This window comes from Phoca vitulina, unplaced genomic scaffold (genome assembly GCF_004348235.1).
Source record: "Phoca vitulina isolate PV1807 unplaced genomic scaffold, GSC_HSeal_1.0 scaffold1, whole genome shotgun sequence".
Taxonomy (NCBI): domain Eukaryota; kingdom Metazoa; phylum Chordata; class Mammalia; order Carnivora; family Phocidae; genus Phoca; species Phoca vitulina.
The window spans coordinates 22,495,144-22,519,652 of record NW_022589704.1 but is presented as its reverse complement, the minus strand read 5'-3'; the positions used below and the strand labels follow the sequence as shown (position 1 = coordinate 22,519,652).

At 35.2% G+C, this 24,509-nt stretch overlaps 1 protein-coding gene across 1 annotated transcript in view; it reads left to right on the top strand.

The window, feature by feature from the left end:
* The window catches only part of VWC2L (von Willebrand factor C domain containing 2 like), a 154,545-nt gene that overhangs the window by 14,902 nt on the left and 115,134 nt on the right, over positions 1 to 24,509 (top strand). Inside the window, exon 3 of the mRNA XM_032402802.1 lies at positions 10,869 to 10,998. Within this exon, the coding sequence (XP_032258693.1) occupies positions 10,869 to 10,998 (130 nt within the window). The remainder of the gene's footprint in view (positions 1 to 10,868; positions 10,999 to 24,509) is intronic.

Below are 24,509 nucleotides of genomic sequence, written 5' to 3'. Positions count from 1 at the left end.
GAGGAAAATTCTTTCCCTGCATCACGTTTTACAGGGCTCAATTTCTTTCATTTTAAAAACTCCCATTGCCATGAAGAGGTATGAATCTAAGAAAGAAAAAAAAAGAAGTATGAATCTAAGGCACTGTCCTATCCATTAAAAATTAATAACAGCTGCATTCTGAATGCAGTGAGAATTGCCCAGGAATATTTTTGCAAATTTAGAGGTTTTTTCTAAATCTTTACATCAGTGAAATACAAATTTAAAAACAACAACAACAACAAACCATGGATTTTGTTAATGAGTTTTGTAGTCTTAGAAATACCATAGTCATCACAAAAACTTCCAGTGGTTACCAAATTAAGTCATTTTTCTTTATTATAAGAGAACAGCCACAGGTCTCTGGAACTCCATTTATTTTCACTGCATATTTGTTTTATTTCCCATTCCTAAATATGACAGGGGAAAAAAGTTAAAAGTATTCAGCCTAACTTTAATTTTCCCCCAACATTAAAAATAAAATCCTACTAAAATAGCAAACCTTTGACTGCTGAGATTTAGAAAGCTTCATTAGGGAGAAAAAGGACAATCACAGAGAATCTTCCTTTTGTTAATGAGACTCTAGGACATTCACATCAAAGCTAGAACATACCTATATCAAGATTCAAAAAAAAAAAATGTGAGCTAAGTTACCCTGTAAAATATCTGTTTGGGCCAAGAATTTGATTAAAGATTGAAGTTTCATCTCTGTAAAAAAGAATCTAATTAGCTATCTAAAAATGTTGCCCAATGTCATCCTCATCTAACCATAATATGAGTGCGTACATTGCTACATTTTAGAGATGCAGCCCAAATTGCTTTTGAAACTCTAAAAGATATATTCTTTACAAATTCAATATTTCATATAATTCATAATGGAAATGATCATTCCATAATTTCATAAAAATAATTTATAATCAATATATACCATTGAGAAATACTTGGCCATTGAAAATGGATGAAGAGAAATAAAAAAAATAAGTAAATAAACACTGGTCAAGTTCAAACCTAGGATGACGGACGATGAGGATCTTTTAACCAATGCTACATAGTTTATATATTACATAATTTCCTTTTAGTCTCCTAAGAATCCAGTGGCAAAATTAGAGTCCTATTAATATTATCTTGTCATTACCTCCACCTTACAAATGAGAAAACCCAGGTTCAAGCGATTTAAGATAAAACAACAGTCTTTGATGGCAGGATTTGAGCTCCAAATGTGCTCATTCTACATTGTCATATGGCCAAATTGCATTGAGCAATAGCACTAGCCATCTATTTTCTTATTTTTTATTTTTTGAGAGAGAGAAAGAGTGAGCAGGGGAGGGGCAGAGGAAGAGAGAGAATCAGGGTGTGGAGCCTGACTCAGGGCACAATCCCACCACTCTGAGAACATGACCTGAGCCAAAATCAATAGACATTCAACTGACTGAGCTACCCAAGAGCCCCAGCACTAGCCATTTTTACACACAGTTTCAAAATTGTGACTGCTTCTGCTGAGCCTTACATCAAAAAAATACATACCAAAGTCAAAAGGCTTATCAAGACATTACTCGGTCAAGATTTTTTTAATTAAAATATACTTTCATTTTATTGCCCATAAGCCATCTCCACATATTTTTGTGGAATGAGGTAAGCTATGAATTAAGCATCAAATAATGAAATATAAAATTCAAAAGGAAATTGCTGTTTGGACTTAAAATTGGAAATTAACATATTTTAATATTAGCACTTATAAAATACTTCACTACATTAATTTTTAATTACTACCTCTTCATAACATATAAAAGTACAATGTTGCCAGCAAATGGAAAAGGAAGAGAAGACTTCAACTTTTAGTAAATTTTTGCCCAGAGAAATCCTGAGACAGTGGCAGAGAGAGACTTCTGAACTAACAATCTGACTGGCACTCCCAATACAAATGGATTTGGTTGTTGCAGGCCTAGAACTTTCACCTCCTACACCCTGAAGAGCCGTGAGTCCAGTGACATCCGTGCAAGGCACCTCCTTTCAATGTTTCTCATAGAATAGAACTGATTCTTTCAGGTTGTAGAATTCTAACGGTGATGTATTCTCCCCCATGCACACATGGCCCTGTTTTAATGCTACTGAAGATGACTGGCTTTTAACTGATATCAACAATCTGTTCTTTTTGGTGTCGACAGGAAAGTTTTGAAGCTATACAGTTGCTCATTTTTTTCTTATTGCATAAATAGGTGATAAGTAGAGCATCCTTAGCATGGAGATATAGAGGCTCTAGACAAAATATTCTGTTCACTGTCAAGGGCCTTTTTTTTTGGTACCAAAGCCCAAAGTCAATCCAGCTTATCAGTGAAGGACTAAAGGCTGCTGCTTTCCTAAGCTATTCATGCAACAATAGGTGTGACACTTTATCAAAATCTTTACTTCATTGTGAATCCTCTATCCTTCATCTATACCTTTGGGTTCTCCTTTGAAGACTGTAGAGACCACTAAAGCATCCTTTCTTTTTTTCTTAAATCCATACTGGTATTTCCTTAATAAGTATGTTTTGCCTATTTAAAAAAAAAAATACATCTGTGACTGCAACTAAAGAAAGATATTTTTGCTTACATTCTCCTTATCTATAGTTTATTTTTCCATATGCTATTCTTCATATTTCAGAAAAAGCTGCATTTTATTGTCATGAAATTCCTTGAAAATATTCAGGAAAAAATTGGTTCTATATAACATCACTTTATTAGAATAGACAGTATATAATTGTAGAGGTGCCTGCCCTTAAAAAATATTTTTAAATAGTTTTTTTAGGAAAAAATATTTTTTAAAGATTTATTTGAGGAGGGGGAAGGGCAGAGGGAGAGAGAAACTTAAGCAGACTCCGTGCTGAGCATGAAGCCTGAAGCAGAGCTTAATCCTACAACCCTGAGATCACAACCTGAGCCAAAACCAAGAGTGGGATGCTTAACTGACTGCCACCCAGGCACCCCTAGGAAAAAATATTTTTAAAGAAAAAAAATCAATATGATCTCACTGTTGTGTTGCAATTATAATGGTAAATTTCAAGACTGAGTGAACTTTTTTTGTACCTGATAATTAATAATTTTAGATTGGGTATTTCAACTGCTTTACAATATCCTTGTGTTATACATTAGGTTCAGAATAAATACAAATAAAAATAGATTAACTCCAATAATTCTGTCCTCCATTGTAATAATACCATCAGTTATTTTTATAAAAAATCATTTGTTTTACAAAATCAAAATTTATTTCTATAGATATCTTAGCTCCTCTTCTAGATTGGCATTTATTAAGGGCAGGCTAGATATATAGTTCATCTTGGCATACTTTATATACATTATCTTATATATAAAACAAATTTAATAAAGCCAATAAATAATTTTTAAATTCACATATCTTATTTCTGAATCTGAGTTTATTATATTTACATGAGCAAAGCTATGTGGACTCTTTACAATCACCTGGCTAAAAATGTTTATTTTCAAGAAACATAAAATGGTTAACACCCAAGAAATAATATTCCAGAATGTATTATCAAAATACCAACTTCTCAGACAAAGCCAGAACACCTATTATTTAACTTATTACTCAAATGATAACATCATACACATTTGCTGACAAACTGAGGTTGTTACTTAAAAAAAAAAATCTACACATCCGGTTTTTTTTTTTTTTTAAGATTTTATTTACTTATTCGAGAGAGAGAGCCTGAAAGAGAGAGAGATCATGAGCAGGGGGGAGGGATAGAGGGAGAAGCAGACTCCCCACTGAGCATGAAGGCCTATGTGGGACTCGATCCCAGGACTCGGGATCATGACCTGAGCCGAAGGCAGAAAACCGGATGCATAAGGCACCTGGGTGGTTACTTTCAGAGGATTGTGAATTCTGTTTAAAATCCATTGGCTCTATTGATTAGTAGGTGACATCTGCCACATGCAAATTACTAGCTACAGGACTGGCAGTGGATATTAAATACTGTTGTACTCTGTAATTTAATGTATATTTTAATGAAGTGAACAGTGAGATTCCTGACAGGCATCAGCAACTTTGAAATAGTCTTCCAAATTTCTCATACAGTTTGAAAGTAATGAGATTTGTTCCATAAAGTGATAAAATTTATGCCATAAATTATCTCTAAAAGAAGAATGCATCTTAAAGCATATCTTTTCCTTGGTAGAGACCAAATTTTAAATAGTTGTTAATGGGAAGTTTTTAGAAAAACAATCTGAGCTGTATTCTCTTTGAGAATTTTTGCCAAAATTATCCCAAAGGAATGGAGCACCGTATGGTATGTGAAGCTTAATATCACTTGGTCAGAAGGAAAGCCATTGATAGAGTAGTTAGTGTGCTAAAACTTGGCACTTAGAACATATCCCATCCATGCATGCATCCATTGCTTCTGTTTCGACAATGCTCACGGAAGCCTTTCTAGGAATCAAGCTTTATTCCTCAGAATATTCAGGATGTGTTTTGTTGGACTTTGTAATCTAACTCATCCCTTAGGAAAATGGGCTTGTTTAAAATCAGGATTGTTGTGTATTGTTTTCCTGAAAAATAGTTCATAATATACTATAATCATTTTGTTTAAGAAGCAACCATTAAACTTAACACACATTATAAAATGAGACTAGCTTTTTCTCAGACCTTTTAGGAATTCCTCTGCATGTATTCTTACCCTAAATTTAGTTACGATGGTATTTACTAGTGCAATAAGTCTGTAATTATCTATTGCGAGAAAGTCTAGTCAATGGAGTGCTTGAAGACTGATTTAACTAGTGATCCACACAGTGGATATAGTGAATTTCAAATTGCCTTTAGAGAGTGAGTTTATGTTCACTGTCATAATTTTGGAACCCAAATACTTATTTCATGACTCAATCAGAAACCTTTCCCCACAAAGTGCCCTTTATAATATTTAAATAAAATACAAATGTCTTACTGAATCAGAATCTTACCCCATGCATGATGAACATAAATGTAACTGCCCAGAGGTATGGTTTAACAAACAAGAAAACATAGATTATGCATAAATGATTATGCATATGTTAACAAATATTTATTGAGTGTCTATTATGGGCTAAGATATCTTCTTGGTTCTGAGAGTACAGCAATGATCAATATACTACAAGAAGCTTATAATCCATAGGGGAGGCAGATAAAAATAAACAAACATATAATCAAACCAGTAAAATAACCTCATGCATTGATGAGAGCTCTGAATGGGCAATGTGAGGGAGAGAGATATGATGGAAAGATATTCAGGGAAGACCTCCCTGGAGAAAGGGTATTTGAGTTGATATTTAGATGCTGAGACATCAGAAAAAGAAAATGGGTTTGTTTCTTTTCTTTTCTCTTTTCTTTTCTTTTCTTTTCCCTGGGTGATTTATAATGGTCATTTTAACCATCCATAATTAGTCTTTATCTGGAGGCTTCTTATAACAAATTTTCTTCAGTGTGTTTCTGACATAATTAATTCTACTGGTACACAAATCCTCCCTCCAAGCCCCCAACAAACCAAGCCCTATAAAACTTTACTGCAACCACCTCTGTAATCAGATCCCACTTTGAACAAGAAAAATAACCTAAATATTCCTTTAAATCTAGTCTTATGCTATAGTCCAATTTTATACTTTTTAAATTTTTTTCAGAAAGCCATCAATAAGTATGCAAATGAATGATAACAATAGTATTATTTCTTACACAGTTTATGTGCTTCACAATAACTCTGTGAGATTGGTAATACTGTCCCATTTTATAGATTAAGAAACTAAAGCACAGAAAGGTGATCTCATTTTCCCAAGATTCACACCTAGTGATAAAGCATCTGAGACTAGAACTCAAGTATTAAGTCTACAGAGAAGTTTCTTCTAACCAGGATATTATAGCCACCCAAACAAAGCCAACTAAATGAAATTTTTTTTTCTAATTTTCCAAGTTCAGAGTTTCTCAGCTTGTAAGAATTCTGTTACCTTAAACTTCACTGAATTGAAATAGTAAACTGAACACTGCTCTGCACCTTGTCACTTTGAGGTTTGAATTTGGGTAACAAATCTGATAGGCTGTGACTATTTCCTTGTGGATGCTCTATAAACAATGTCAGGAACGGCCTCCACATAAATAATGATGCCACAAGATATTGTTATATAGACCAAACAACCAGGCTTTCATCAGATATGGAAAGTAAGTCTCAGTGTATTCAGAGTACAAAATAAATGTGCATTTACCACAAATATTTTAAAAATTCTCTGCAATCAGTCTGCAATAACATGTTCTCATAATCCTATGTCGACTCTTAGTGATGACTACATTTGCTTCCAAATTCTCACAAACAGCATATTTGACAATTTTTCTGGAGTTACTCAGTTATTCTAGTAAGCTAAGTTACTAGATCTCAGGCTACTTTCTGCATTTTAAGAAATCATGGAGCATTCTGTTGTTCCCAGGGTTCTGGTATCTCCCATCTAATTCTCTAAGAATTCTCAAAAATCACAGACAGTGGCATTGGGATTTCAGCCTCAAGGTCTTCAGAAGTTAACCATTGAAAAAATGATATGTATTGCCATACTTCCATTTTAATACAAAGGAGAAAAATTGGGATTCTTAGTCACTTAAACCAGAATTTAAAAAAGAACCCCCTTCTACTCTATTATAAAATAATTTTATATAATTATATGTATATATACATATATATACACACACACACACACACACACATATATATATACACACATATATATATGTAGTAGGAAACCCCTTTGAAATTTGGGGGCAGCTGGGACAGCATTTGAATTTGCCATGCAAATATATTCAGTGATAGCAGGAACTACAGATAAAATGCATGGTTTCTACTTAAACAGAGTGCCACATTAGATATTCAAAACCCCTAAGCAGAAGGTGTACAGAGTCCTAACAGACATAAAATACTCAGATTATCTAATACATACATGAATACAATATTTGACTTCTAATCTTAATTTCAATTAAAATTTATGTAAAGGTAAATATAGTGAATGCCACTTTATTTTCCAAAGCTTTCACAGAAATGAAGTGTTCTGTGAGATTGCTTAGGAACAGATTTTTCTTGTATAAAATTTTCGGGTGGTGTCTTTTAATCATCTTACTTACCAAATCTCTAGCTGACAAAAGTCATGTACTAGTTGTAATTTCACATGCTCTTCTAAAAAAGGCGAGCAGGAATAATTTTTTTCCAAGTACTTATTCCAGTGTTCTCTGTTCCTCTAAGGATAGCTTTATTGTTTAATCTTTGGTTTTACGGGGACAGTTTCAGATTTAATCTATAGTTTATACATTGAAGAGCCTGATAAAAAGAAATTTGCAACCAGCTCAGTCTTAAGATGTAAAGATTATTCAAAGAGCCAAACCTTTCACTTTTAGGCTGCAAGGTGGGAAGGATTTTTTTTTTTTTTAATTATGTTATGTTAATCACCATACATTGCATCATTAGTTTTTGATGTAGTGTTCCGTGATTCATTGTTTGCGTATAACACCCAGTGCTCCATTCAGTACGTGCCCTCTTTAATACCCATCACCAGGCTAACCCATCTCCCCATCCCCCTCCCCTCTAGAACCCTTAGTTTGTTTCTCAGAGTCCAAAGTCTCTCATGGTTCGTCTCGTTGGGAAGGATTTTTAAACTGAACTTAATGTCAAGGGAGCATACTGCTCACTCCCGGGGACTTCTTGCTGCTTAGGCAATGTCTTTTCAGAAGTGTAGGAGATTTTGTTTACTTATTTGACAGAGAGAGACACAGCGAGAGAGGGAACACAAGCAGGGGGAGTGGAAGAGGGAGAAGCAGAAGAGTAGGAGAAAGCAGGGGCAGTAGAGGAAGTCAAGGTGGGCAAAAAATCACTGGCGTCTGAACTGATGAACTCGTGAAGGCAAAGTCCTGATAAGGTTGGAGAGGAAAAAAGGGCCTTTGGAATGAGGTCAATGGGTTAAATCTGATTGAGTGTTCAGAATGGGGGAGGAGCACACATGGAGATTGAGGATAAGAAGAAACGGACTGAAACAGGTTTGAAAACAAAACAAAACAACTTAAAGAAAACAAAAGAGGAAATGACACGTTTCTGACAAGAGATTCTGGGCCAGGAAGGGTGTGGCATATGAATAAAGTCAGGGTCAGAGGAGGACTCAAAGACAATGTCACTCAGCGGCTAGGGTGACATTCTTGCTTTCCGAGTTTATGTTTCTCATTATGCAAGATCCCTTCAAAGATCAGGTGTACTTTTATCACCAAGGCTTGTAGTCCTAGCTCTTCCTCAGAACACTTCTCAGAATTCCAGTGCACACACATCCAGTCTCCACTGGCTTCCCACAGATGCCCCTGTGTCCTTACTGGACCATTATCTGTTTGTGCTTCTCCCAGATACCCATGAGTGTAGTTACCAGACTAAAGATGCCAACGCTCCCAAGAACGTGAGCCTCGTGGCGACGTAACTTCAACCTACTATAGTTTTCTTACCAATTTACATTTGCAGAAGGTTAAAAAGCTCTATGGCTCCATGATAATCTCTTTATGCACTAAATACCCTAGTGAAATTCTCTTTCTTAGCAGAAGTACATATCTTCCATAAATCAATTATTCAGTTCCTAATGGCTATTCCTCTGGATCTGGTGTGCATGGAGAAGGGTAGAAAGCACTGGAAAATGAACTATTCCAATGGGAGTACCCAGAATAGTGATTCTTGCTCTCACTGGCAGTATGGTATAGCAGGTCTGCTGCCTGGGTTCAAATCCTGCCTCTATCTTAACCTGCAGGAGTGGGGAAGTTATTGACCCTCTCTCAGCCTATGTCCTCATCTGTGGGATGGAGATAATAACAAATCTTCCTTCATAGCGTTATTATGAGAAATAAGTTGATATAGGTAAATTGTTTGACATGATATCCAGTAGTTAATCATGTCAAAAAATATTGTTTGAATCAGAATGGTGTCTTTATCAGTTGGGACTCTAATAGTCCAATAAATCTTTCTCAAAGGCCACAGTTACTTTGAGGTAAACATTTTGCATTGGAAAATTTAGGGGCTCTTGGGGATTTTTAACCCCAGAATCAGTCCACTAGAGTTGTACAGATCAGCCCCTCCTTCAGCAAGAAAGGAACCAGCAAGAACAAAGAGTCACAGCTGTGGGAGGGCAGGGTGTGGAAGTGAGATTAGTGGTTCCTACTTTCTCTCATATTAGCAATAAATGCAGGCCAAGTCCTTGCTGTACTTCAGAAGGCCATGCAAAAATACTTCTTTGCAATTAATCTAGGAAAGGGGGACATCTTCGGATCATTTTGCTTGGAGATTTAAGATAACACAATGGGGTTTGAAAAATAAGGAACAGGAGAGCAGCAAGAATTTTCCTTTCTCACAGTATTTCTCACATTTTCTCCAACAAATAATGAGCTGTAGTATCAAATCTTTTCCTTAGTTTACTGAGATTATTCAGTAGAGTAGCTTCAGGAAAATCCCAGCCCTTAAGATGATCCAACAGATTCCATTGAGATACTTAACCCATTTTACCACACAGTAAAGAGCTTAACTGTACCCTTCAATGAATTTATTGACCATGTTAAGAAATAGCAATACTTTCTGACAGATTTTATGTCTAATTCTCTTATTCCCACTAAATTTGAAAGTAAAATAATTGAAAGCCAGACTATCATTCTTTAAGCAGAAGGCAAAGGTAAAATTAATTTGAAAATAATTCATTGAAAGATGTTCACCCCCACGGACTACCTGAGTCAAGAAGCATTGATATTATCCAAATAGTCAGGTTCAAGAAGAAATAAGAGCTGACATGGACATTAGCCACTGAGACAAAAGCAGAGAGCTTTAATTAACACAGTTTGCAAGAGAGGAAATATAGCCCTGTGGCACAGGACAAGAGGCAGAATTTTCTCAGAACAAATGGCATGATTTGAGGAATATAGACCGGTATAACTTCCAAGACCTCCAACTTTCTATTCCAGAATTCCAAGCCTCTGTTTCATGAGAAAGGAGAGCTAGAACTTGAGAAAGTCACAGAGTGGTCACTGCTTGAAATGATTTGTGGTATTAGGCAGTTTCTAGAAAAGAAACAGAAAATCTCAAACTCACTCATGGCTGGTAAGTACTGTTGAGCCAAAAATTGTTTTCTGCCCTTTTTTTCCCCCTCTAAATTAATCACTTTTCAATTCCATTTTTAGAGTCTTTGACTCTTAAATAGTGGCTTTTTAAGTCAATCATTTCAGTTCATTCATAACAGCAAGCAGGCAAGATGAAAGTTATTCACTAAATCTTTCAAGAGGCAGTACCTGGGTGTTTGGATCCCAAATGCAATGTCTTCTAAAATTCATATTGGAAAAAAAGCCATTTAGAGTCTAGGTTAGCTTGGAAAAGAGTTCCTACAAAGGGTAAGGATGTCCATTTACCATTTTCTTTTTTCTCAGTAATCTTTGTCTTTCTTGGGGAAAAAAAAAGTGACAAATGGCAAAAACCTATTTCACATGGTCCAGTATCATTCCTGTTTACCAGAGGAAGGCAGAGCAATCAGTACATCTGGAAACCAAACCAGGAGGTGACATACTAGTTGTCCAAACATTTCTTTGGAAAGTAGGAATATAAGTCATAGGAAGAGTCATCCCAGTGTGCTCCAATTGCTCACGGCAACCTGAGTGGCACACGCGACCCACTGTGGCTTGGATTTCCAGGTTGCTTTCCATTGGGGAAGAATGAATCATACACATGGTAAATGGAGTTAATACAGTAAAGCCAATATAAACACTGATGTTTTATCTGCTGACAGCATATGAATGTGCAAAGCATTAAGTTATAGGAGAAAAGGGGCTAATTTTAGATTTGTTCCTAGCCCTCTCCATGTGAATGGTGTCGCTGTGAGCCCAGCAATGAAGTTCACTGTGTTGTAGCAGACTGCGCAGTTCCTGAGTGTGTCAACCCAGTCTATGAACCAGAACAATGTTGTCCTGTCTGCAAAAATGGTAAGACCATACTGCATTAGCTTTCCAAGAGGGGTTAGTGTGAACTGCAAATATTTCACCACTGCCCACCATTCGATGCAAGAGCCCTCTAAGATCTGCCTGGGGTTCTTCAATATGGGCATGGCAAATTTATATTTTTATCCCACCTTAACGTGAAAATAAACCAGCAATGGGTGCATCGTGAAGGTTTCCATCTGGGGAATTAAATCTCTTATAAGCTGACTTTGTTGTGATCCCTATTATTTACTGTTGATTTATAGGGAGGATATTGGAAAGAACACAGAACCACCTTTTTGTAATGACTTAATTTCTCTCTTGGGGAGGCTATGAAGCAGTTCACCCCATTTCATGGTGCATAACCCAGGAGAGAGAGTAGGGTAAGTGCCAGGTATTTTGCTTTGGGCTTAGAGAAAACTTTAGATTTAAAGTTAAATTATTAAAGAAATACAGAATTCAATCATTAATGCACTTAAGTTGAAGTAAGAAAGACTAGAAGATTTAGGGCTTTTATTCTAGGTTTTTATTACACTGGAATCTTACTCTCATAGTAATTAGACAGATGAGAACTTAGTTTATAAGATTATGGGTTCTTTTTTGGCCCTAAGGAACAGAGACGTTGAAACGCCTACAGTACGCTGATCATGCTGGTCACTCAAAATCAAGGTGATGCCACAGAGAAGACAATCCAATGCCATAGACCCAGGACAGCATATCAGCAAAGCTAGTATCATGTTCTTCCTACTAGTCATGTACTACCAAAAAAATAATGCTATGCTAGATAACAATCCACAAATGCCCCCTCCTGTCATTAATACCTGCTTGAAAAAGTGGTTGTAGCTCTTAATTAAGCTGAGGTCAGTCTAATGCTGAATACCTGTGCCCTTCCTTGAGTTAGCAAGTGCTCATCTTCCTCTATCATCCACCTCTTTTTTTTTGTCCTGAACTTGCCATTACGTTAATTCACCTGCTAATCTTTTTCTTTATAGAATTATAATTAGGAAAAAGAGGTATCTGTTTAAAGAAAAAACAAAAGCAGTTCTGGTTGTTTTTATAATAATTTTTGTGTTTTAGTGTCTTCCAAAGGACTTAGGAAGAACACATGACATTTTTGCAGACACAGTTTTACTATTTCTGATCATATGAATCCACTGAGTTGAATATTCAACTGCTCACTTGCCTTCTCTCTTTATTCTTATTCCTCTCATCCAACTGACCTGTGTCATAGTGAGCATCTTTTCTGACTTAGAAGGTGGAAATAAATATCATCCTGAAGTCCTAACCTATCTAATATATGTAAAGATATATAATTTAAGACTTTATACTTTTTAGAGGATTTTGAAGAAACTGGAAAAGATCCAGGGAAGAACAATAAGATGATTTAATGGTTGAAAAATAGGACCTATGAGGACAGATTCAAGGAGTTAGCATAATTTGTCCTGGAGAAGAGAAAGCTCAAGGGAGACCTAACTGTCATAGAGTATATGAATGTTTAGTCTAAAGTGGAAGAGGACCTGTTATTTTTCATTTTCTCCAAGGACAGAAGGAGGAAAAAATCAGCTACCTAATCAATCTTTAAAAATAGGATTGACAAGTCTTTGACTGAAGACTGTTTTTTTTCTAGAAGCAACTGTCTAAACAGGTCCTTGAGGATCCTCTCTTCCCTAGGTGTCCCTGGTTGGCTTTGTTTCACATTTATGGTAAACAAAATTATGCTTATAGTTAAGAACTCTCATCTGGGTATACTTAGAATACCCACAGATTGAAAGCATACTAGACCCTATATTTAAAACACAGGGTTTACACATACACCACCACATCCTCCTAGCGACCCCACACCAAAGCCTATAATATATCCAGAGTTAATGTCTACATCAAATGTCACATCATCCACTACAACTAATCACCTTTAATTTGATGTCACCCAAGATTATTCAACTTCTCTCCATGTGCTAGAGTAGAAATTTATCTTCAAATGAAACCCTCTTTGTATAAAAACATCATATAATAAATGGACTTTAATTGTTCAATTATTTGATTAGTCACTCATTATATTCCTGAAAAACATGTTAAGAGAACAAGATTAGTTAAGTTTTCCAGAATTTTGTTCATGACACACTATAGTTTCTGTTCCTTTTTGCCATTTCCAAGCAAGCTTTTTTTCTTTTTTTAATAAGGGAAATGAACCTGAATTGGACTTACTAGAAAGACAAACTCTGATTGTAGCATTATGACGTATTATCTTTTTTTATATGACACTAATTAGTCACTTGTCCCCAAAAATTGAAGTATAATCATTGTCAAAGAAAAGCATATTAAGGATCACTGAAGAATCCTTATGACCACCAATGATACTGGTACTTTTACTGAGAGAACAGACGGAGCCCCATCTTGCTTGCTCTCATTGTAAGCTTAGCCCAGAAAACAGAAACAGATGACCCATGTGTGGAAAAGCAGAGATGGGGGGAGGAAAGGGGTAGATGTTTATTATGACAGAATACAATTGGAACAATTTCTTAAATTTCCAACACATGGTAAGCCTTTTTCATTCTATACGACAAGATTAATTTGCCTATTAGAGTGTAAACTCTTAAAGTGTGCCACTAATTTCTTAGATTAAAAAAAAAAAGATAAAAATGTACCCTATGGATTCAAGGTGCAGGCAACAAATCTTAATTTGTAAACAGCCCTATAACATTTTCTACATTTCTTAAATCTTCATAAATGTTGAACATTTTTAGTTTGCATAAATGCTGATTATCTTGGCTGCCAAATACTTTGCTTTTGCATACTAACATCAATTTCTCTGCCTTCCTGAATTATAACTTGCCAAGAGCAAGAGGCTATAAAGATATAAAACAAAAGTTTAAAATGATAGAATTTACCACACCTGACCTTAAAACTCAATATTCAGCTAATATAAAAATCTTCATTTTCAGATTACTTAAGAGCAAACAAAACAAGAAACATTCAGGGACAATGTGAATGATTGGGCACAGAACAAATAAGAGGAGAAAGAGGAAGGAACTTTTTATTTGGTGAGGACTGGAGGGAATTGACAAAGGAATTTATTGTTTTTTAAAATATGATTAAGCCTTTGCTTCTCCCTCCTCTATATCTCTGCAAGAGCTAGCAATCCAAATGCCTTCCTGAAAAATATGACATTTCTTAACTGCCCATCTTTCCCCAAGATTGTGTTACTTTGACCTATCTTTCAGCCTGAGTCCTTTCTAAGTAAATTAATGAAGATTCTTTATGGTTTTCTGTCTTTATAGTATAAAAAAGTAAAGTAGCACAGCATTTGCTTTAAAAAAATTCTAGTTTGGAGCATCATATAAATATTTCAAATATTTGGTAAATGAAAATATATTTTATTGATAAAATATTTGTTCATTAGAACATCCAAATGACTAGCTGTATTTTTTATATTTGATCAGCCAGTATGTCAGTGAGTTCCCTGTTTTCACTGGGATATATAGTTAGGCATTATTAATGGTTCTGAAGGAAGTCACTTTGTGAAAAATTGGAATAGACAGGAAGCACCCACAAAATCCTCCATACACACTAAGTGAGAAGGTTCCATATCCTTTTTAGCTAAAATGAAGGCCCTATTCAAATATTTAATTCCTTTTCCCTTATTCCCTTCTAGTTTAGTACTGATACAAATAAGGCAGGAAATTGACTAGGCAAAAGAGAAAATGGAAAGGAAGAAGACAATGGAGGGGATGGGCAGTACACAAAGGTGAGAGAGACTTTAGAGGTGCCTGGGAGCAAACGTGTGACACATGTAATTGTTAAGATCTCTAATATACAATGAGCTCCTTGAAATAAATGAGAGAAAATCAACTCTATAGGGAAGGAAATGGGCAAAGAATACAGAAAGGAAACTCACAGAAGAAAACCAAACGTCTAACATGTATATGAAAACATGCTCAACCTCACAAGGACCAGGGACATAAAAATTGTAAAAATGAGATACCAATATTGTTTTGATCATAACTTAGAATTCATAATACCCCAAATCTGCAAAGGTATTTTAAAAAGGGGTGAGAAAAGTAGAAACAACTTTTAAGAGGGTACTTTCCATCAAAAGTTTCATGAAACTTGAAGTCAGAAATCCCTCCTCTTGTACTTTTCCCCACATTCATGTACTGCATTTTTACTACATTTTAAGAGCAAGACGGTGGGAGAAAACCTAATAGTCCTTCAATGGACAAATGAAATATATTGCAGCCTTTAAAAAGACGCTACTGGCATTTTTTTTATTGCTATATAAAATAAGCAGGGAATGTATAGTAGACTATATATTATGCATAATATACAATGTATTTTATATATAATACATACATTTTAAGTGATATACATTTAAAACATTTTAATTAATATACAATTTTAAGTAGATATTAAAATTTGTATGTATATAGGAAAAGAGCTAAGTAGATACACAATAGAACATTAGTAATGATTCAATGGTTGCTTTTAGGGAAAAGTGAGAAGGTAAAGGGGGAAAGACAAAAGCTAATCTCTTTAAAACATTAAACCTTTACAGACTGATGATAATAAAAACAACAGAAAAGTATACAAACAGCTCACAAAATACAAATGTTCAAAAAATATAAAAAGCTATTCAGCTTAATAAATCAGACTTTTAAAAAAATTTTTTAAACCCTCCCTTGTTGTTTTTGTATGAGGCATAAGGAAAGTTCTGGAAGAACACATGCCAAATTTTTAATAGTGATCCAATGATCTGAAGAGTAACTAAGAATAAAAGTGCAAAGGTAGAAGCAAAAAACTTTGATGTTTTATTTCATAAGCCTCTTTACTGAATGAATTTTCAAAAAAACTATTTTATTTTCATAATTTAAAAGGTTGTATCAAACCTTTAAATAAAAGAATTCTAATGTTAATTAAACTCTTACAGAATTTTCTTTTTTCTGGAGTATCACACTGATACAAACTAAAGAATTCAAATTAAGAAAATAATAAGTGGAGGGCAACTTATAATTAGTAATAGGGAACTAATAAGATACAAAATCCTCAATCTAAAACCCTTGGGTTGTGGATTTTACAAAGAGAACGGAGTTCATATATTGTATAGTATATCACATGGCCAGTGGGTCTAGGTCAGCATTCTTCAATCACGTGGACGTTTCTACAACAAGAAATATAATAATCATACTAAAACTAAATAAATACAGAGTCTCACACGATCTCAAATCAGGTTTTAATACCAGCTGAGTTTTGGTATCAAATTCATGGGAAAAAATTGCGTTTTCAGAGACTGTGGGAATGGTACTGCACATTTATGTTAGCAAAAAGAATCTAGAAGAGGATTAAAATAATTAAGCATCCTGACCAAGTGGAGTTTACAAAAAGAGTTCACTATTAGGAAATACATTAATATAATTTATTCTATTTCCAAACTGGAGAGAAAGATATTATTTCCATATATAAAGATATTAGACACAAATCAGCGAAAGCTATTAACAAAAATTCTTGATAAAATTAGACCAAGTGGATAATTTTTGCATGATAAAATATATCTACCTCAGTCCAAAAAGACAGAATTGTGTTTAATAGGTAAACAGTAAAGGCATTCTCAATAAAGTTAGGAAAAAGACAAGGATGCCCACTATTATTTAAAGTTTCAGATAGAGAGTAGATATGAACTAGCTAATATATTAGAAAAGAATCATGTGATATGATTGTATACTTGAAAAACCCAAGAAAATAGACTGAAAACTACTATAAGGACAATTTAGTAAGATAACAGGGTACAAAACAAATATACAGGTCTCTCTACACACACACACACACACACACACACACACACACACACACAAGAAATATATGTATCACTAAAATAAAATTGTGGCACTGGTATATGATGCTGAAATATCAATGAAATGTAATAGAGTTCATTGACCTAGCAACGCATGAAAATTTGGTATATGACAGATAAAGTACTATTTCAAATCAATGGGAAAAAGGTAATTTGTAAAGGAATGGTGTTAGAACAACTGGATAGTTGTCTGAAAGAAATAATTTTAAACTTCTACCTTATCTGAAACTCAGGAAATTTTTCAGTGCAACAAAGATTTATATATAAACTTATTTTCCAAAACAGTACAAGAAGAGAACCTGGATGATTTGATTTGTAATCTTGAAGTGGCTGAATTTTAAAAACAAACAAAAATCTCCACCTGGCAAAACAAAAACAAAACACCACTGTAAAAAAAAATTAAAAATCTTAATTATAAATTATCATCTTATATCCTAAAGGGTTAATCTCACTCATACATAAAGATCTCTTAGAAATTGATAGGAAATAGACCAACAATTCTATTTTAAAAATGGGCAAAGAATTTCAAAAGTCATTCCACAAAAAAAAAAATGAAATAAAAAAGTTTCTAAAACATATGAAAAATTGTCCAAATTTTAGAAAAAAAATGGAAATGAAAATTTTATGGCTTTTTTTTTTTACTTACACATTGGCACAAATCCTAAAATTTAATGACCTACTTTATTCTTGATACTGTGGTGAAACAGGCAAACTCTCCTGTTGGTGGTGGGTGTATAAATTGGCACATCCCCATGGAAGGGAACTTGACAATATGTATCAAAATTATAGTATATGTAACTTTTACTCAGAAATTCTATTTCTATTTATAGTTATTTGAAATGGCAAATGAGCAAGCAGTGTTGTTCATTTCCTATGTTGTATTTCAAGTTTTACGATAATAAAAAATGATTAGAAAATTCGTAAAAATAACTACAGATTTAAATGTTCTTTTAACATGTTATTAGTTGACAATTAAAAAAAGAACTTACTTCTTCCTTTAAATATGCATTGAGATATCTGTATTGGATTGCAATTTAATTAGCTTCCATTTACCTTTATTTTTTTCATCTCATGTAATACATTTTTAAGCTTTAATTTCATATGGTTCAAAATTGTGAAAATAAATGTATTTAGCATCAACAGATTATAGGCTAGTTTTTAAAGAAAAAACATTAATATTAGTATTTGCAGGATATATATGCATATAGTTTAAAAATCACAAAAACTTACTAAGAACTATTCAAAAAATCATAAGGAAATATACCAAATTTCTAAATGTGAAAACTCAAATTTGTTAGGTTGCTATTTCTCTAATGATAAATTAAATGGAAATCTTATCAAATTTTTTATATGACGTAATTTTTTTTGTAAGTTGACAAAGCTTGGAAAATTTAAGTACATGAAAAAGAATGTACTTGGTAAGGTTGGGCAATTCAATCTACCAGATATATTAAACTAATGTATAAAGATATAATAATTTTAAACAGTATAATAATGGAATAAAAATAAACATAAATAGATTAGAAAATTAGAAATTAGCCCACAATTTAGTATACAATTAAGGTGCCATCCAAGTATCTGGAGAAAGAATGTATTATTCTAAAAATATATTATAAAGGTTAATCATTTTTTTAAGTGAAATTACATTCCTGTCTCACCCATTATAGAAAAGTTTCAGTTGGATTAAAGATTGAAATATAAAAAAAAAAGATATCATTAAGGAATTTTTAGAATACTGTAAACATTAACTTATTCTCAGGATAGGAATGGTCTTCCTAAACATAAAAACAAACAAACAAAAATCTGTAACAGGGAAGATTTAAATGCAAATTAAGTAACAAAGAAGATAATGTCCAGTTTGGGGAACGTAAAATGCAACAGGCATTCTCGTGCCTTACTGGTAAGAGTGTAAACGATACATCCTCACTGAAGGGCAACGGAAGTGTTCAGGACTTTGATCGATCAATGTCACATTTAGAAAGTGATAAAAAGAAATAATCAGATAAGCATATAAAGATGTATATAATGAGATATTACACAGTCATTTATAATAGCATAATATGGAAAACCTGAAACCTAAATATTTAACAATAATGTGGTTGTTTAAAAAACCACAGTATATCTACATAGACTGACTACTAAGGAAGTATTACAAAATAATATTATAGGAAAAAATTAAGGACATTCCCCATAGACACAAAGCACATGTTCAAAGTATATTATTAAATTAAACTATGGTCCAGAAGCCAATGCAAATATGACTCTATTTTTGTTAAAAAGAAAATATATCATACATATAGAAAAAGACAGGAAGAGATACTTCAAAATGTTAATGGTACTTAAATCCATCGAGTAGGATAATAGAGGATTTCTTTCTTCCCTTTGCTAACCTACATTGTTTTTGTTTTTACATCTCCTATAACAAACATGCATCATCCCTGTGATTTACAATTACAGTTTAAAATAGAAAATAGACAAATTCTTTAAAAAGATCATGCACAATCCTTTCTCACTGTTTTTATAATTTAATAATAATTGATGATGTGTCACTTATTTGAAATGGCACTATGATTCCTTGTTATAAATTTGTACTCCATCAATTAATTAACTAATAATTCTACCATTTGACTTTCAACTCCTACAACTATGAGATTCTTTATAAAGTGTTTAGAAAATCTCATCACCCATTTTATGCACCTATTAGGGCAATGCAAAATATTCACTTAATTATTAGGGCAATTGCTAAAATATTCCATTTACATTTGCATGAAGCTATTTCCCAAAATCAGCCTTTTAAGTCTGAAAGTTGGATGCAAGTCTTTCACCTTAATTTGATATTTTCTCACTTCCTCTTAGGTAGACAATTAGTAACAGGTGAAACATACATAAAACAAACACACGGAAGGTGAAAAATTTTCTGGCAATGGCACATATCCATTTGCTACAGAGCCCCTGAAATAGTTCATGATGAAAGAACAGTCTATGAAAGGCAGTTTTAAAGTCTGCATTTCATTGACTCCTTAACTGAAGGTCAGAATTATCATATTGGTATAAAGTAGATGTCAAAACATAGTAATTATAAGTAGCTACTTTAATGAGCCACAAACAATAATTTCCTATTGCTTTCATAAAGATTCCTCCAAAATATGAAGGGAAATATTTATATTTACATTGTCTTAAACCAACAGGATTCCCTCTTAATTCATTAGCAAATTAGATTTCAAAAACATTATTTTACAATGTTGACACAATGAAAATTAATGCCACATTTATTTCCTGCTAATCACATCTTTTCTTTAATTATCAGGGATACCCGGCCCTTCAGAAAATGAAAGAAGGAAGGCCAACTCATTCAGAAACATGAACTTTTTCTCTGTGTTTCTTCCTCATCATATAGGAAATGCTTAGAGACTATTTTTTCCCTACATAAATATTTGGAATGAGTCCGGTCATCCCACAAAGCACACACTTGCTCCCTTGAGAACAGAGTTGCATGCACTCCTTCGCAAGTGTCATGAATACGGTTCAGCACACCATCCCACGGGGTGCATGAGAGACTGGAGGAAGGGTAATGAACACACACGTACTGAATGTCTTGTTCCTAAACATTCGTATAACCTAAAAGATAATCTGGCTCAAAAAACACTGGCAGAATGTTGAATATATCTTCCAGAACTGACTGTGCATTTCTATTCTTAACCCCACCTTCTCTCTTATTCTTGAGCCTCTCTTCAGTTACTTTTCTATAGAATATTGCTGACTTCTAGGAATGTATATAGTAATCTCTAATTAAGATACTTCTATGAACCAGGGATGATGGTAAAAGGGCAATTGGGATCACTGATGGGTTCCATGGGAGCTGGATTTGATTCTAGGAGTAATTAAGTGGGGTTAGGGTCTGGCTGGGAAGCCAAAGCATTTAGTCTTGCCAAGATTCATGAACTCCTAGAAATAATCTTCTCTCTCTAAGGAAGGCTTAAGTCATTGGCCATGGGACAGCTTCATTGAGGGTATAGTACAGCTGCTCATCTCAAGGGTGTGGAATCCAGCAGTCCACAATGACCCCCGAGCTCTTCCTCATACAACCCACCCATCCACATAGCTCTGAGAGGCATCCAGAGAGACCAGTGGGTCACTGCTGACCATAAAGGCACAAATTAAGGTACAGAATCTTGCTTCCTCCAAGCCTCCTCTCTGATACAGACACATTACGAAGTTGTCCTTCTTCCTCTCATGTCCACATTGGCAGGTAGAAGCTCAGGATTGTCAGAGAGGCCCAGAGCGAGCTGTGTCCCAACACCCACACCACTTTCCCCCTCACTAATTAGTGTCAATGTTGCACAGTCAGATAAAATAAAACAAGGTTGTAATTTAAATAGTATCCCTTGACCTTTGAATTTGAATGTCTTCAGAAGCACTTGGGCAGGATGAACCTGGAGGGCCTCTGGGAAGGTTGGACTCTCTTTCTCAGAAGTTTCAGAGGCCTGGAGCAAGAGTCTCTGACAGACTTATCCCTGCGGCACAGATTCCCAGATTCCCTTTCTTGCAGAAAAGACCAAGCCTCCTGGTCTTTCTACATCCCTTGTCATTAGTGAAGAGACCCAGAACTCTGGGTTGCTCATCCCCCCAGACTCTCTTCCCCATATGGTTCTGGGAGCTATAAGGTAACAACCAAACCACCCCTTTCCACTCCTGTTCCCTGCTTTTTCACTCTCCATCACACCTATCATCATCTGCATAGTATATATCTTACTTATTATTTGCTTGTCCCCACCTCCTCAAGCATCAACTCCACACAGGCAACAATTTTTATCTGCTGCTGTATCCCCACTACCTACAACATGTGGTAGGTATACATATATGTTTTTGAATAAATAAATAAACCCCCATATTGTGCCTTTGGAAGAGCTAAAATTAAATAGGAAATTTGATTCTTTGAGTTATTTTAAACTTAGTTACTTTTGAAAAGTATTAGTCTTCCATTTCATAGAGTTTTCCTATGGAGAGTCTAGGACGCTTTGCATGACGGGAAGGAAGGTGCTCCTCAGAAGATTTCTTTCCTAATTTAAGTTTGCTTTAGTTTACCACCAAGATTAGTGGTATATATATTGATGAGAGGAACATTGACGTGATCTAGTAGAGACAGGCCGATTGCCAGGGGAAACTGAGTCCAGTTTGCTATGTTACTGCTTTATGATCTTGCCACAGATACCTAAAGCTTATTTTTCTTAAGAACCGGCTGCATGTAACAAATGGGTCACTTTAGTGAAAAATTAATATAACACTTTAGCTAATATTATCCTTAATGGTATGTTTTATCTAACAATAGGGATTGGACTTTTTAACAGTTAAAGAAGCCACAAGCATTGACTGAATATGTGATTTGTCAGTATTTGGTAAAAACTACTGCACTTAATGTGAAGACATGAAACAAATTCAGAAAATAGGACTTGATCCCAGGGGCAAAGGGAGAAAACCTGATTGCAGGGGATAATATTTAATTCTAGGAATCAGACTGCAACTGGAAAAGAAATCAGAAGTAGGGCTTAAACAGGGACAAAGGAAACTTGCTAACCAATGTCTTTTCCAGCGTATAGTGACTGGGAGACTCTCCAAGGATTGCTGTGGCTGAGGCAGGGAGCCCTTGCAGTAAGACCTCTGATATTTAAATGTAGCCTGAGCTGCTTCAAATCAATTTATCAGAAATGTTAAACCTCTTTTGAAACATATTTATGGTTGGATGCCCCTCAAATTGAGAAAAGGGAAATGGGAAGTTCCTGCACGCATACTTATTTTGCTTACATGAGCTTCATTTGTACAAGGTGACGGCACAGAGCCCCCATAAACGCTGCTGCTTGTCAGGGTAGATAACCAGCCAACCCTGAGTCCTCCCTTCCTTTCACCCGTCACTTTTATGTGTTCTGCAGAAAGGTCCATAAAGCAACACACCTGTCTTCTGGAAGGCTAAGCTCAGTTAGTTTCCAACATCATTAAATAACAAAACGGTCGGCAGGGTTGTATCCAAATCTTGAAAGCCTGCCTCACTCCCAACTTTCTGTGTGAGGATTTTGAACAGGAGCAAGATGTAGGCACTAGGGCCTGATGTCATGTGATTAAGGTGTGGCGTTCTTGGTGTCAGCTTGCTTTGACCCGTCTGCTTTGATTTGATTTGATGGTTTCTTTAAGAGTGGAGACAGGTAAGAATGAAAAGCAACGGCGGAGGAGAGCTGCAGTTATAGAGCACGCAAGCCTTTCCAGCCAGAATTCCTGCAGGTTCATGGCAAAAAAACTTAATTGGATTCTGTTTCAGCTCCCAGTAAATGCAATAGGTATGTCCCTGAGCTTAGTGAAGCAATCAGCCCCTGATGCAGTGTCATCTGAAATGTATCCCCCTTCCAGCCTGCCAAAGTACATGTCCACATACACACACATTCACAAACACTTCCACGCTCATGATTTCTTTCATTGCTAAAACTGATGTCACTAAAAATTTGAGGAAAATCGCTGGGAGAAACACCAGGTACTAATGACACCAATTAAGCTACATGTGTTTTCTTAGGCTTATCAGATGACTAAGTCATCAAACACAGGCCTACTGAGTTTAAATGTGGGGAAGAGTAAACCTGGGATAACAGGGAGACAGTAGGAAGATACTGGACCAGAGACAGAATGCCTGGGTGCCTGAAAGATAAGTGAGGGAACAATGAGTCTTAAGAGACTGAAAGAGAAAAAGATGTCTGCGGATGGCACATGCTGAGGGAAGTACTTGTCTTTTCTCTTATATCCTCTCAATGAGCGGTCTAATAATGATAATTCATCTACTAAGAGTAATGCTAGCTTTTATTTATTAAATCCTCATGCATTCTAGGTGCTTTGCAGATATTAACACATTTCATCTTTACAATAATCCTATAAAGAGGTAACAATAATAATTGCTAATTTGCAAGGGAGCAAACTGAGACTAAAGTAAATAAATTACCTTCGGACATGCAGCTGGGATTGAACCTTGCTCCATCCAACTTCAAAGCCAGTAGTGTTTAAGCATAGTTCTCAAAGTAGCACCCCCCCTGCCCCCCCCCCCCCCGCTGGGGGCCAGTGACATCACCGTTATCTGGGAACTAGTTAGAAATGCAAATTTCTGAACCCATCCCCAAACTACAGAATCAGAAATTCTGGGAGCGGGACCTGGTATTCTATTTAGACAAGCCTTCCAGGTGATTCTGAACCTCAAAGCCTGAGACCCATTTATATCTTCTCAGGTATCTGTTAGGGAGTCTGTTCTCTTTCAAATGAAGGATGGGTGGGAGGAAGATAAAAGCTGAAATGATTACCAGCCATGTCATCTGAAATAATGTTACACCAGGACAAGAAATACAACAAGGCTGAAAAGGAAGGGTCAGAACACAAAATACCCTGTAGTTAAAGCAAGGCCACTTTGGTTGGCAAGGATCTAGGAATGGTAAATCCCAGTGTGGGCCAAGGCAGGTCCTCCAGGGATTAGAAATTATATAGGTGGGAGATACCAGGGAGATGATACTCAGGTGAAGCTGTCAAGAATGATCAGACCTAAAGGTATTTCTTAATAACAAAGTCATGGTCATTGAAAGCTAAATTCAAATGACTTTTAAAGATAGCAAAAATCACTAGAGAAAGCACAGTAAGGAAAGGAAGA